At 30.2% G+C, this 14379-nt stretch overlaps 1 protein-coding gene across 18 annotated transcripts in view; it reads left to right on the top strand.

Annotated features, from left to right (window-relative positions):
• Nucleotides 1-14379, top strand: part of LOC145301055 (cAMP-dependent protein kinase catalytic subunit 1) — a 486812-nt gene that overhangs the window by 346225 nt on the left and 126208 nt on the right. For 2 of the 18 annotated variants that reach the window (XM_080144551.1, XM_080144544.1), the window contains exon 2: nucleotides 5672-5689. The exons of the other annotated variants lie outside the window; for them this stretch is intronic. In XM_080144551.1, coding sequence (XP_080000677.1) covers nucleotides 5672-5689 — 18 coding nt within the window. The remainder of the gene's footprint in view (nucleotides 1-5671; nucleotides 5690-14379) is intronic. 18 annotated transcript variants of the gene reach the window in all.

Below are 14379 nucleotides of genomic sequence, written 5' to 3'. Positions count from 1 at the left end.
TGCTGTACCTTTCTTAGCTATGCATAGAATATATATGGTGACTTTTTGTTTACTCTTCTAAGTTTGTGGATATGGATGTAAATAATTGACCTTTTGCTTTGATAGCTTTACAACTGGGTTAGTCACTTATCTTTCCATTTTCTTATACTCTCCTTCCCCAGGCTGCATTTGATAACATTTAACTTGATTGTTTGTGTTCTCTTCTGACAAACTCCTCGTTCTATTCTTTGGAATTCATGCGAGAAACCCTGAAACTGTCACAATTGACTTTTACGATCTTTAAAACAAACTATAAATAAAATAAAAAAAGTGGAGTCATTTAAGGTTATAACTCAAAAGATCCAAATGATTTTGATATCTAAAAACTAAGTATATATATTTTTTTTTTCGTTTTTATTTTGCTTACGAGTAGGATTATTTGGTATTTGGGTTTGAATAAGGGATGAGATAACATACATTACGTCAGGAATGCAAGTTATTCACTATTTTATTTTTAATCGTGAAAAAAAGTTTTCTTAAATTCTTAGCCATTTATGGATGTGATTGCTCCTTTTTTTTTTTTTTTTTATTGAAATCCAGGTTTTTAATAAGAAAAAGTCGATCTTCTTTTTATAACAGTTCTCTCTGAAAACTAAAAGTTATTTTTTCTGTGAATGCTAAGACCTCAAACAATTCATGAGATTAGGGAAGTTATGAAACTTGTGATTCATTAAAGACTGACTTTCCAGTCCCCCCCCCCTCAAATGTGTAGTCAATATCTTTCCTTAAAGTTTTGACTTGGTCAAAACTGATTGGAGTTGTTTAAGAATAAATCTTTTTTTTGTCTTGCCCTCCCTCCAAACACACAACAGGCCATGATAACACAGGTTGAGATTTTAGTCTTTTTTTCCCCCCATTACCTACTCACATTTCTGATTATATATGGTAAGGAATATAAGTTATAGAGATTACATATGGTAAGAACTAAGGAGTAACACTTATTTTTTATAGTCTTTGTTTGAATTACGTAGTAAATGTATTTTTTATTCGCAGATTTACATGAAAGTAGAATATATCTTAAATTATATGAATTTGTTGTAAGGATTTAAATACTTTATATTTTTAATACTAAGTATAATTATTTTCTGTATTCAATTGTAGATTAGGATTTGAGAAATTCTGATAATCTAAATTTATTTTTGAAGTAATACTTTTTTAGTATTGATTGCATTAACAAATCGACTGTTACTAGTGAAATTAAAACAACTTTTTCCCCCCATATTAAGCTTTCGTTTGTGTTCATGTGCGTGTTATTTATTTTTAAGTAACTCGCAATATGACAATAAAATATTAACTCTGTTTTCATATTAATTCTCAATGTTGGTGGTAAGAAATCGACTGTTGGCGTTATTTAGACACTATTATCTAACTCAATCTCTGAGCAATGCCTAACGGCTATATTGTTTTATTTTGATTATTGTTGTTCTCATCTAGTTGTTATTCTCTCTTACACTCGATATGAGAACAGTAGTCCAAATAATACAAATTATCAATCCTCATCTTAAGAATTCAGATACATTAATTTAACTTAATTTTTCTCATTTTTTTTTTTTTTTTGTAAACTATGCCCTTTTTAAGCAGAATAGTTTTATTTTTAGTAGGATGATGCTTTATTTTTTTTAAACAGGATTTAAAAACATAAATGAAATTATTAGGGTATCGTTTTGTCATATTATTACTTGAAGTAAATTGTTATAAAACTATAATCTCATTATGGTGATGTTGCAGGAATGAACTAATTGTTTGTAATAACTTTTGAAACGTATTTAAATAGCAGATGATTTGCTAAGAATTTTAAAGTAAGAAATAGTTCTGTTGTCTAAAGTTTAAAATGTTCCAAAATTGTATAAAAATTTCAAAAGAATAGATGGTAATTCATTTTTATTCTAAAATTATTAACTAAATATTTAAATAGCCGACATGTTAATGAAACAAAAACTGAAATGCATTTGTGTGTATTTAATTTCTTAATGATGTCTTTAAATATAGTATTCATTTTATGCTATGAATTTATTGATCTAAATAAATTTCTGATTAATACAAATGTGTAAATTACATAGAATTGAACATGTGTGCGAACATGAAGTTGTCTCATGTATTTTTTCTGTTTCTGAAGCATAAGAAGCAAAGTAATGTTTGCGATCTTAAAAGCTTTTTACAAAGAAAGTAAAATTTATTGAAAACTAAATTTTATATAAATGGACTAAAAAATATTCAGCATTCTATTTGCAATCAGCAACTTGCAAGTATGCGAATAAAACAGCACTTTAAATAGTTGTTATAAATGAAACAGCACTTTAAATAGTTTTTATAAATGAAAAATGTTTACAGGACGATAACAAAGTAATCTTAAGAAATGAATACACTAATATGCATGTAAAAAGTAAAAATAGATTTGAAAATTGTTCAATGTTTTATTAATGATGTAAGCTGAATTTTCTTAAGGTGCTAGTTCCCATTTTATACATCTTCAGAATAATTTTCTAAACAAATAAACAATTTTTTTTTTTTTTTTTTCAATAAAATGACATAATACATAAGGCAAAAAATCTGTCGGGTGTATTGCAATATTGGACCAAGATGAAAAATCTGACAAAATAACCGGTACTTGTACAGTTTAGTCAACACATTAAAAAATGAAAATATTAAAAAAAAAAAGAAAAAAAAAAGTGTAAATTGTATGTATCTGTTATGGAACGAAGTTCTCTGAAAAAAAAATTTCACTTAATTTCATCAAGTAGTTTTTTTTCTTTTACAGCGAAAAAACAATTTGTTATGATACTGAGCAAAATGTTTGATTTTTAGGAAGAAAAGCTAGTATTAAAGATGGGGAGGGGTGTCAGCGCTTTAACTGGAGTTATCTCCCTTTGGATTTCTAAAATTCAAACAAATTTTTTTTTTTTTAAATCCAAGATGGCTGCCTTCAACGTGCTCTCATAAAAACGTGTTTCTCCGCTGTAAAAAAAAAACTACTTGATGAAATTAAGTGAATTTTTTTTTTTTCCAGAGAACTTTGTTCCATAACGGATACATACAATTTAAACTTTTTTCAATATTTTCATATTTTAATGTCTTGACTAAACTGTACAAGTACCAAATAACCATATATGTTAGATTTTAATGTAAAAGTGTGTATGCTAATTTTAGCTTTATTAATCTATCAGGTCAAAAATTTTCTGATTCTCTGGTCTTGTTCCCTCGAACCATCTGTCAGACATTGCTGTCGGCAAGTCCTGTAGATGATACCTAGAATCGTTTATAAATGCGGCAATGTAGATGTGATTAGGTTTGCTCACCAATTTTTTATGCATAAAGGATTCCATGATGAGTGTCGCAAGTTTAAAAAAATTTCCGGGATTGTTCAATAATCTAAAGCCTTCTTTTTCTTAACATGTCCGAAATAGGACGAAAATGTGCGTATACGCATTTCTTGGTTGGCTGTTTCTGACAGTTGGTCATGTCCAATGCAACTTGTAACATCCGTTTGTATGTTCAGTCAAGTGCAGTTTTGTTGGCTAGATGCTAACTAACCTGTTAAGCCGTAGAGTAAAACAAATTCAAGCATGACCCTAAAAAAAAAGTCTTAGATTATCAGACGGGGTTTCCCTGATGGTGCACTATCCATCAAGGAATCTCCGGAATTTGTTTCAGCAAACTTTGATGTCACTTACCCTGTGACTGCATGTTGCTGCTGAGGTGCGTCAATTTCTGGAGGAAATTAATTTTATTACTAGGATTCTATACACTGATCTTCAACCTTCTATAAACAGGAAGAAATGGCAAGAATCTTGGGATACATAAAAAGTAATGAATTACACAAGGTTTAGCCAACTATTGATGAGTGGCCCTTAGCTTTAGAGAATGACAAGAAGAGAAGAGGTTATAGTAGCCAGACTCCATATAGGATCTACACACATATTACCCATAACCATTTATTGGAAGGTGAAGAGTCTCCAGTGTGTATACCATGTAAAGAACCTTAAAGTCAAACGAATATTAATAGACTGTCAAGATCGGCAACAAAGCTAGAGAAAATAAGACAACGCAAACAAATCTAAAGGACTTGTTTAAGACTTCAATCGGATTTGTCTTTAGACTTCATCAAAGAAATTGATCTGTTCCAAAAAAACTGTTTTGAAAAACATAAAATAATTATTCTGCCTAAGGATTCCATTGGACAACTTTATCATTTAAAAAAAAAAAACATGGTTGATATGCCGTGAAAAAAAATTTTTTTTTCTTTTCTTTCTTTACAACCGTGAAGGAACAATTCAGCTGAAGTAACTGATCAATGCTGAATTGACAGCATTAATTTAGATGAAAATCTCACTGGCCGCTTTTTTGTAAATTTTACATTATTCATTAATCATGTCTGACGACAAAGCCAGAATTAGACAATAGGTTGGTCCCTTCGACAAAGGAGGGATTAGACCTGGTAATTCACTCCAGTTTGTCCATTCGTTTGTTTGCACTTTTCTCAATAATCGCACCTTAGATTTTTAAAAAATTTCCACAAACATTAGTCATGGTGAAAGTCAAGTTTTCGCTCGTGGAGGGGTACCCCGCATGCTTGGCTTATTTTAAATGTGGGGAGAAATTCAGCTCCCATAAAAAAGGTGCACTATTGATTGGGACAGTCAGACAGGATGGAACAGATATTATATTTTGTATCATTTATTTGCAAAAATTGTAAAATACATTTAACAAACTAGGCACAAGGCCATTAAATGTTGTGTTAGGGAGAGGGAGGGTCGATGGTCATCCTATCTATCTTGTCAATACTTCTACAGTTTGATTCCAGTTTAAAAGCCGAGAAACAAAATGACAAATCTTTAGTTTTATAAAGAATGGAAATCATGTCTATTGTTGGATTTCTTGGAGTTGGTGCCACATAGGTTTTGAGGGTTCTCGTAAACCAGTGTTAGTTTCTTGATCTTGTTTGTCCAAGGCAGTTTTTCAACAGATTTCTTCAGACATTTGATAATTTTGGCTTAATGTTGTATTGAACAATATCTCTCGATTCATCAGTGTGTATGTGTGTGTTGTTGCTTCCATATTTAAAAGGAAACGCTTATTTATTTTAACGCAATTGGTTTAATGTTGGTTTACAAACAAAACCTAAATATATACTGAATTCATCTGTAGAGTTGTCTGTTCACAAACTCCTCCTTCACAACTATATATTCTGAAACTACATGGAGTACTTAGAGAAGTAAATTTCATTTTGATCAACAGAATTATCGTGAAGGATGCGTTCACACTTGACATCCACAAATGTTCTATTTATAATTTGCAAATTCTAAAAATGAAAAAAAGATGTTGATAAGGGAGTTTAATTGATGTAGGAGTATACAGGGATTCTCATTGGTTTTGGGAGATTGCCAGGTGTATCACTAGAGGATTAAAACTATAAATTTACGAAGTGCATTTCAATTAATGTCACTGTATTTCAACTCCTCTCCCATTTAATCAATGCTGGATTCATCTTTGATCCCCACTTCAAAAATTGAATCCTATAAAACGTCAAAAAGTAATAATAATACAGAGTTCTTCATTCAATCCCAGGCAATGCAAAGTACCCTGCTGGTATATATACACACAACCAATAATAAATTTGGTTCATTTATTTCAGATAATTTGATATTTCATCGTAAGTGTGATTTTAATTGAGTATTTTCTCGTTTTAATCTATTTTTTGTAAAACATTCTATGCCATTAAACTTATAATATTGCTAATATTTTCTCAGTTTTCTTTTCCTGTTTTGCTAATTTGATTCTTGCAAAAAGTGTGAGCCCATCACTTTCTGTGGGTGAAATAGAGCAGACTAGACTCCCAGGGTAAAACTGAAATATAGTCATGACAAACAGCGATAATTCTGACCATCTCAATGCTCGAGAAGAAATTCAACTGTGAAATGTTATTACAAGCGAAAAGAACATTAATCGCAAATGAACCCCGAGAGGAGATTTAATACAATGCACATGACGCCGATATTTAGAGTGCCCCAACGGACATTCGTGACTATGGGGAGAGTAACTATCAGTAATGTATTATATGACAACAAAAAATGAATGCGGAATAAATTGCTTGTCTCATTCAATTAGAACAGAGAATGGCGTTCTCTTTATTTTATATACAAGGTTGTGTGCTATAGAAATTGATGTTTACAGAACAAATAAGTTTTAACAATAGTAAAAGTTCTTCTATACTCTTAGAACATCATTGAAATTTTCCTTCGGTTCTATTTAGGGTCACTAAGGGAAATTATCGGTTAGGTCCATAAATATATTAGAACACCATGTAATGAAATTCATTTTTAATGGATTTTCTGTTTCATAAAATAAAATTAAACAAAGCAAATTTATTTTTATTGATTTTTTTTTTTAATATTTAAAATACACATGAATTATCCAGTAGTATCCATTTGTCGTTTTACAGCAGTTGGATTTTTTTTTTTTTTTTTTTTTTTTTCAGATGAAAACTTTGAACAAGTTAATTTCTTTTATTTTATTTCTTCAAGTAATACTTTTCTCGTAGTAGTAGTAATAATAATAATAATAATAATAATAATAATAATTATAATAATAATAATAATAAATCAACTATTAATGTTGAAATTAAAAAAAAGAAACTAGCTTTTTTTTTTTTTCTTTTTTTTTTAACTAGATTTCACACGCTTATGTGTAGTTAAAATTTTTCAAAGAAATATGCGATTATGACTAAAATGTTGATTCTGTTTTCATACTGAACGTTGCTGGTAAGAAATTAACTGTCATGCTTTAGACTCTTCTCCACCCCAACCGCTGGGCAACGCCGAGTGCCGTGCTGGTCTATATAATATGAGTCCATTTCATTTTGAATGTCACTTTTTTTTATATTTACGTCTAAGATTTTTTTCATTATCTTTTTTACAAACGAATAAACACACTTACCGTCATTTTTATTTAGATTGAACTAGCTTTGCCCATTCGGTGTTGCCCAGGAGAGTCGTTTTACTTACGTTTTCTTTTGTTTGCTTGCTTTATATTAACTATGTCGTGTTTTTTTTTTTTTTTTTTTTTTTACAAAATTATTACTTTATTTAAAATTGTTACATTATTAATTGAACCAAACTAGTATAAAACTGTTAAGATATAAATGTTGTTTAAATCTTTTCTATTCATAAACTAGTGATGTCAATAGATTGCAAAAATTTCAATCTTTTAAATGCAGATTTGCTAATGTGATTTTAAAGCCAGTATAAATAACTTTCTATTCACTTTCAAAGAGTAATTCTTGTTTTTGTTCGTTTGTTTGTTTTTTACTGTTTATTTTTCTTTCAACTGTTAAAAAATGGTTTTAATTATTTTATGAAAAAACCAAAATGCATTATTGTAAAGTTAATTTTGTAATATATTAAAAATAGACTATTTTAAATTTTCGTTTAATTTGATGCTGGTGTATTTATTTTAATAAGCATTAAATTAAAAGTTAATTGACAAACAAAAATAGTAATTAAATTCTTGCAGTTGAAAAAAAAAATTACAAGAAGTCACAATTCTTTATTCCATAGAGATTATTGCTCATGGAAGATTTCTTTAAGCTGGAGTCTGACCTTTTGAAAATTTTAAGTGTTCGGTATTTGAGCTACCAATTTCACAAACCTACTGAATCTTTACGAAGAAGTATTTGATATTTTTGGTATTTTATCAAATTTACCTGATAACGACTCCCTCAAAATTTCTTTAATTAATTGCAATACACAAATTCCTTTTTTCTTTTCTTTTTTTTTTTTTTTTTTCAGACTTACCAATTTTGCAACAAAATCAAACAAAAATTATCTTTTAACTTACATGTTGCCTTAAAATAATTTTATCATTTATATCAAAGAATATTTTGTACATGGAGAAGTACATTTAAATATTTTTACTCATTTAAACCTGATCATGTGTAATGAAAATATCAGTGATTTTCTTTTTAACCCCCAAAAATGTAGGCAAGAAGGTACAAGATAAATGACATCAAGGAACCCCCTCTCCCAACAAAAAATATGTACTTTAGTGCATGCCTCCTTCCAATTTTCCAGATATTTTTTGCTGCAAACTAGAAAATTCCATAGAATTTGGGTTTTTTTTGTTTAAGGATAGTTTTGTCATTTCCCCTTGAGTTTGCGGGGTTTTTTTTTTTTTTTTGTTTTTTTGTTTTTTTTGCAAGGTGTAAAAAAAGAAAAATCTCCTGGTGCAAGTAGTTTTCTTCATCAATTAAATAAGTTAAGTATTTTTAATGTATGATCCAATGATTTTTGTAACTGTTTTTGAAAGTTGCTGTTTTACCTAAAATAGCACACAGCTTAGGATTTTAGTAAAATTCTAAAATTAAGATTTTCTTTAGCTTTAACCTGATCTGAAAACAGCAGATTAAGATTTGTTTTTTGATAAGAAATTCATCCAAAAATGTAAAAGGAATATCACCTTGAATATCAAACAAAAATGTGGCTAAATGTCGGCTCTGTGGAGGTGGGTGAAAACGTTTGTTTTATTCAAAGAATTTCAGAATTGAGTCACACATAAAAATTAAGTGTTTGCACTTTTTTTTTTTTCACATTTCATCTTGTGTATCTTTGATGGCTATATTTTTATTTTAACATTTTTTTTTTTTTTTTTTTTTTTTTTTTGAGATTCCGCACTCATTTTAAATGCAAACAATTAGATAATGGTAAAAGTGGGGATTGTTTGCAGTTAAAATAATGTGAGTCTATTTAAAACAAAGAAAGAAGGAAAGAAAAGTAAAAAATCGTTTTGCTATATTTATTCACTACTATGGGGGGGGGGGCTTGCCCGGTGATAAAATACGCTTAAATATATTTTAATTCATGCAGATTTTGTAATTCTCTAATATTGTACCCAATATATAGTACTGATTCCCAAAGATTAAAAATCTGATTTGGTTATCATCACGTAGAATCAAAACCAAAATATTTAGCGCTACAGCTACATCCCCTGTTATTTGAGCTATCGACAAATAGATAAGACAAGATTTGAAATTAAACCACTTCAAGCTATGAATGAATTTGTGTAAAACTAATAGAAATATGTTGGCAAGTCGAAATAAACATTTTTCATTTCAACTTGCTGACATATTTCTGTACACATTTTCCATCCAAACAAAGATTTACTTGGTGTATGATTGCTATTATTGATTTCAGTGTTATGAGACCAATAGTTTAAGAGTTTTTCGGTTAAATATTTACACACATACATACATCTGTTTTATTTATATAAAATTTACATAAATTATGCATAAAGTTAATAAAATGGGAAGGGGGTCTATAATTTTCTCTAAAATTAATCATTTTTTCCATAATATCGCATTTGCTGTAAGAGCTAAACTACTTTGAAAGTTCCCAGGATTTAATACATTTAATTTACAAGAATGCGTACAGATGTAGGAATGCACGACAGTGCAACAACTAAAAACACCCCAAAAAGCAAGAATATAAAACAACCAAATAAAACAAGATAAGAGTAGATTAGTAAGCCTTCCCACTCCTTTCTAATTGTAGCTCTCTTACTGTTTGTTAGCGCAAAAAGCGAACTGTTCAATCTTTAAATGATATTAAGTGGAAGAGAAAAAGGAGTTGGAGATGGTTTCTATTCACCTTGATAGTAGCTATATTGAGAACTTTCGATGCTTGCCCATAACTTTCCCCATAATAAAAACAAAAATAAAGAAAAATCATATATATCTATGACTGAAAGAAATAGAATACACCAAAAATCATTTTTAAGCAATTAATGGGAATTCGTAGGTATTATGGATGGTGTAGAAGGCTGAATAATGTTTTAGGGAGAACATGACAAATTATGAATTTCAAAATAGTCTTAAAAATTGTTCTTCATCATTTAGCTATAAAATTTGATTTTTTTATTAACTTCTTGATCAATTTGCATGACGTTTGGTATATACTATTTTCTTTCTATCATAGGTACTTGCATCAAATAGTTTTTTATTTTTGTCTATCAAAACATTGGGAGAACTTATGAACAAGCACTAGATTTTCTTTTCATAAAAGTAAAGACTTCCTGTTGCTTAAAACGACTAATTAGAATAAAAGTGCAGGTCATTTCCTGTCTCGCTTTGAGATGCACCTGTTTCTTGCAATTCAGAAGCAAAGGCGAACGTTTCACTGATAAAATGAAAGCCAGTTCTATTTCTGTTGCAATCTGCAAATATAAACTTTGCTTTTATGATTTGCCAGGTCATATCTGATTGGCTCACTGTGAGTTGTTTCTGTGAACAAGTCCCTTTGTACACAATAATGTCTCATAAAGTTCCCCAGTCGTACGCATTGCAGTTCAAATAAAATGCACATACAACAACGCCGTTCTTTGTTTAATAACCTGTCTTTCTCTCAACAGATTCTATTATCTGCAATCACTTATAAACTGCCATCTTAAAAACTCAACAATCCATGCAATCGCTGACACAAATATAAGCGATGTTCATAACTTCTGTTTGTTTTTTTACAAAGTTTGGCATGTTTGTTGCAAAACTCTTAAAATAATTTTTCTGGCTTTCAGAAAATAGTTGTTACTAGCACGCATATCCAATATTGCTTAGGAATGAATGAGGTCTACTGTATTCTCATTTCTTCCAGCTCTGAATCCTTTGTCACTGTTGTTACCTCTGCCAAGATCAAATTTCTAACTGTTTGTGTACAGCTAGCGTCCACATCGCTTCATCACTAGTTACCAAACTTGATCAAAATATCTGTCATGATCTAACTTGCAACTAATTTAATTTGAGAATATTTAGATTAACGGTCAAGGTCACAGAAAAAGTACAAGTCACATTGTTGGTGATAACTTTGGTTATTTATCATAGAGATTCGCTACTTAACCTATATTATCATGAATGAAGCTCCCTGCCCCACATCTTGTATGACCTTGACAGAATTCAACTTGTATTGCAAAGGTATGCAATGTCATGATCTAAATTTGATTGCATATCTATATAATAAAATAGTCAATTTGCCCCCCACCCCCCTTATTTGGTGATCACCTTTTTTACTACATTACAGTAAAAAAATGTTTCATCAATTATAGAAGACAAGTATTTGTCAGGTTAAAAATAAAAATTTCATTTTCAGTTGATTTCAACGAATTTCACATTTAATCTGATCAGCAGTTTTTGTTTTGATTATTATCATAGAGGGAGTCGGAGGAGATAACTCTTGCACAGACCAAGTCCTCAAATCACTGTATATTAATTTAATACTAGCTCTAGCAGATCAGGTTGTTTCAAGATACCGGCTTCCTGGCCTAAAATTCACCAAACATTGATGTTATTTTTTTTTTTCCTTTTGCAAAACTCAATCATGTGTTGCAAAACCAAAAATAAAAAATTTCCTCTACAGAACAAACCAAACACTATGAATTTTACACTATAAAAAAAACTTGATGCATAAAAACTTTTACCAAAATAACTGAACCTGAAAAGAGTTGATATGCCGTAAAGCGACGTGTATGTATTTAATAGTATTATAATTTTGTACTTGTTGCTGTAGGTCAATCGATTCACGATCGTACTTGGCAGATTATTATTTTTACTTTGATTTGTGTCAAAATAATAAAGACATTTCAAATTGTAATATTGTAATACATTGAGTCATAAGGTATCGACAGTTTTTACTTTTACTGCAGAGTTGAAAACTTTGTGTAATGATTAAAGAGGTGTTAGAATACAAAAATTGGAAGAAAAAAATTATTTTATTTAGAAAGCTAAATATTTACTCCTATTAATATGGCCCTGGGTGCATGTGATGTATTTTTAGAAATCAAAAGGCTGTACATTCAAGATAAAATTCACACATAATAAAGAGCAAAGCAGTTCACACAAAGATTTACATTACACTTTTAGCAATAAGTTAGTGGTTTACTATTGCATTGAATTAATTGTAGCAAATTTCAAAAGAATTTTTAAGGGTTCCAACAGCTCTGAAAGGAGTTGATGAATTTTATTTTTTCTTCAGAGTAATTATGCAGTATGCAGTACTAATATATATTATCTTGAAGATTTTAAAAGAAATTATGTTATGTCATATTTATAGGGACCTAATAGATGAAACAAATATAGTTTTTTTTTGGGGGGGGTGTAATGTACATAATTTGCAGAAATTAGAATCCCAGGTGATGTAGAATAACCCTGCTAGTTTAAAAAATTTTGTTTAAATTCTATTTAATTTTTATGGCTTCCATTTAAATGGATTTTGTTGATGTAAAACATTCCACACAAACAAAATACTTTTTTTTTTTTTTTTCATTTAATCGATCAACACCTGCTTATCAGCGGCAAAGTTTGAATAATGACGTCATACATTTATTTTTTCTTCCTCTCAAATCTGTTATTATTCCATAAATCCTCCAGGTGTTTAAGATGTATTCAAGCATCTCTTATAAGACGCTCTGTCCATTGGTCAGCCAAATATAAAACACTAAGTAACAACAGAACAATCTTAATTGCAGTTAAATCATCCGTGACCCGTTGGATCAGTATTTGTGATATTAGATATCTTGTCATGTTTTCAGAGTTCACCATTGTTTGATTCTAACTCGCTAACCCCCCCCCCCCACACACACACACACTTTTTGACTTGTTTAAAAAAAATTGTTGATTAAAAATTCATTTACACTAGCTTTAAAATTCTTGGTTTATTCCCACGTATGAGGCATTACTAAATGAATTCATAATATCACAAGAATACGTTAAAAAGATCCACTGCTTTAATTTAGTAATTCAAACATAACTTTTTACATTTCGTTTCGTTTTATGGCATATCAACCCTATTTATTTTGTTTTTTTTAATACTGAATCCAATCATTTTGATAAAACGTTATTAAATCTTCAAATATGGATTCATCATGTACAAAGGTTGTTTCAAAAGTAATGCCTCATACTTTTTTATTCCATTTGATTGGATAAAAGGAATTGCAAATTTCATTGTTATGATAGAATCTTTGCATTCATAACATGAAAGTTTCATCTCGCTTGCAGATATTGATGGTGTGAGACTCTAAAAAAGCAACTCCAGTCATGGACGTGTATCAGAAGCAGAGATAAGTTACTGAATTTCTGGCAAAAGTATATTCAGAATGGTGGTGACTATGTAGAAAAATAAATTTTGTAGCCTAAAAGTTGCTCTTTTTAATGGTACCACTCACATCTTCATAGCTCTTCAACTTTTTGAGTTAAAAAAAAAAGAAGGCTTTGCTTTTGGAATGACCCTCATAAATGTATTTGGTGTAATTTGTTTTGTAAGGTAATAGTTTGCAAATTGTAGGTTCTCCTGCTAACTTCAACATTACCAACTGCTTCTCTACAAACTACAGCATTATCGTCAACAAATACTATGACCTGGAAGTTTGGTATAATGAATTAGAAGGCAGAATGCTATGATTACTATGGCACATTTATCGTCACTTATTCTCCTAGTTTGAGGGTCGGACATTTAGGTTGATGAACTTGGCCGAATGGTTTCTCTCCACTTAATTCAGTCCATTGCCAATGCTTCTGTTAACCTATGATGTTTCAGGTTCTGCTTGATGGTATCACTCCACCTCTTCCTAGATCGACCTCTTGGATAGGCTCCAAGGACATCAAAGTTAATGATTCTTCTTGGCCACTTGCCGACTGCCATGCATTGGATGTGGCCAAACCATTTCGGTCTATAATAGCATTACCAATGTCCATTTTATATACACCACAAGGATACTTACATTTGACAACCGGTTTTTGGGCATCATGTCTTCAGGGTATCTTGGTTTTTCCCATGTTTACTCAGACCTTTAACTTCCATCCTTATGCTCAGTTTGTGGAGGAGTCTATTCCTTGATTCAGCAATGATACACCTTTTTTATCCAAAATTTATTTTAAAAGTTTTGGAGTCAGAACTACATTTTCTGACATGAAAGAGCAAGAAAATAGGTTACCTCATGGAAGTATCCCATCAGTGACACGCTTTAATATTAAGATAAATAACATTGTTAAAAACTCTGACACTGCAATCAATGGCTCACTTGTCATATATGCGTTTTTATTTGCTGCTGAGCAAAAACATATGCCTATGGCAGAAAGTAAAGTACAACCAGATTTAAATAAGATCAGCAAATGATTTTGGGTTTTCTGAAATGAAGACAAAGTGTATTCATTTTTGCAATTCACACAAAATGCTTCGGTACAAACACATTGTAAATACTCATAATTGATGACTTCTTACCAACCATGAAATCTTCCAAGATTTTTTCATTTGAAATAGGTCTTGATAATTATATCTGTTAATTCATTGGGAATTTTATTATCTT

Source organism: Euprymna scolopes, chromosome 2, assembly GCF_053919585.1.
Source record: "Euprymna scolopes isolate OS-2025 chromosome 2, ASM5391958v1, whole genome shotgun sequence".
Lineage (NCBI taxonomy): Eukaryota > Metazoa > Mollusca > Cephalopoda > Sepiida > Sepiolidae > Euprymna > Euprymna scolopes.
Note: the sequence above shows the minus strand (reverse complement) of the source record. Positions and strands in the feature narration are given on the sequence as shown.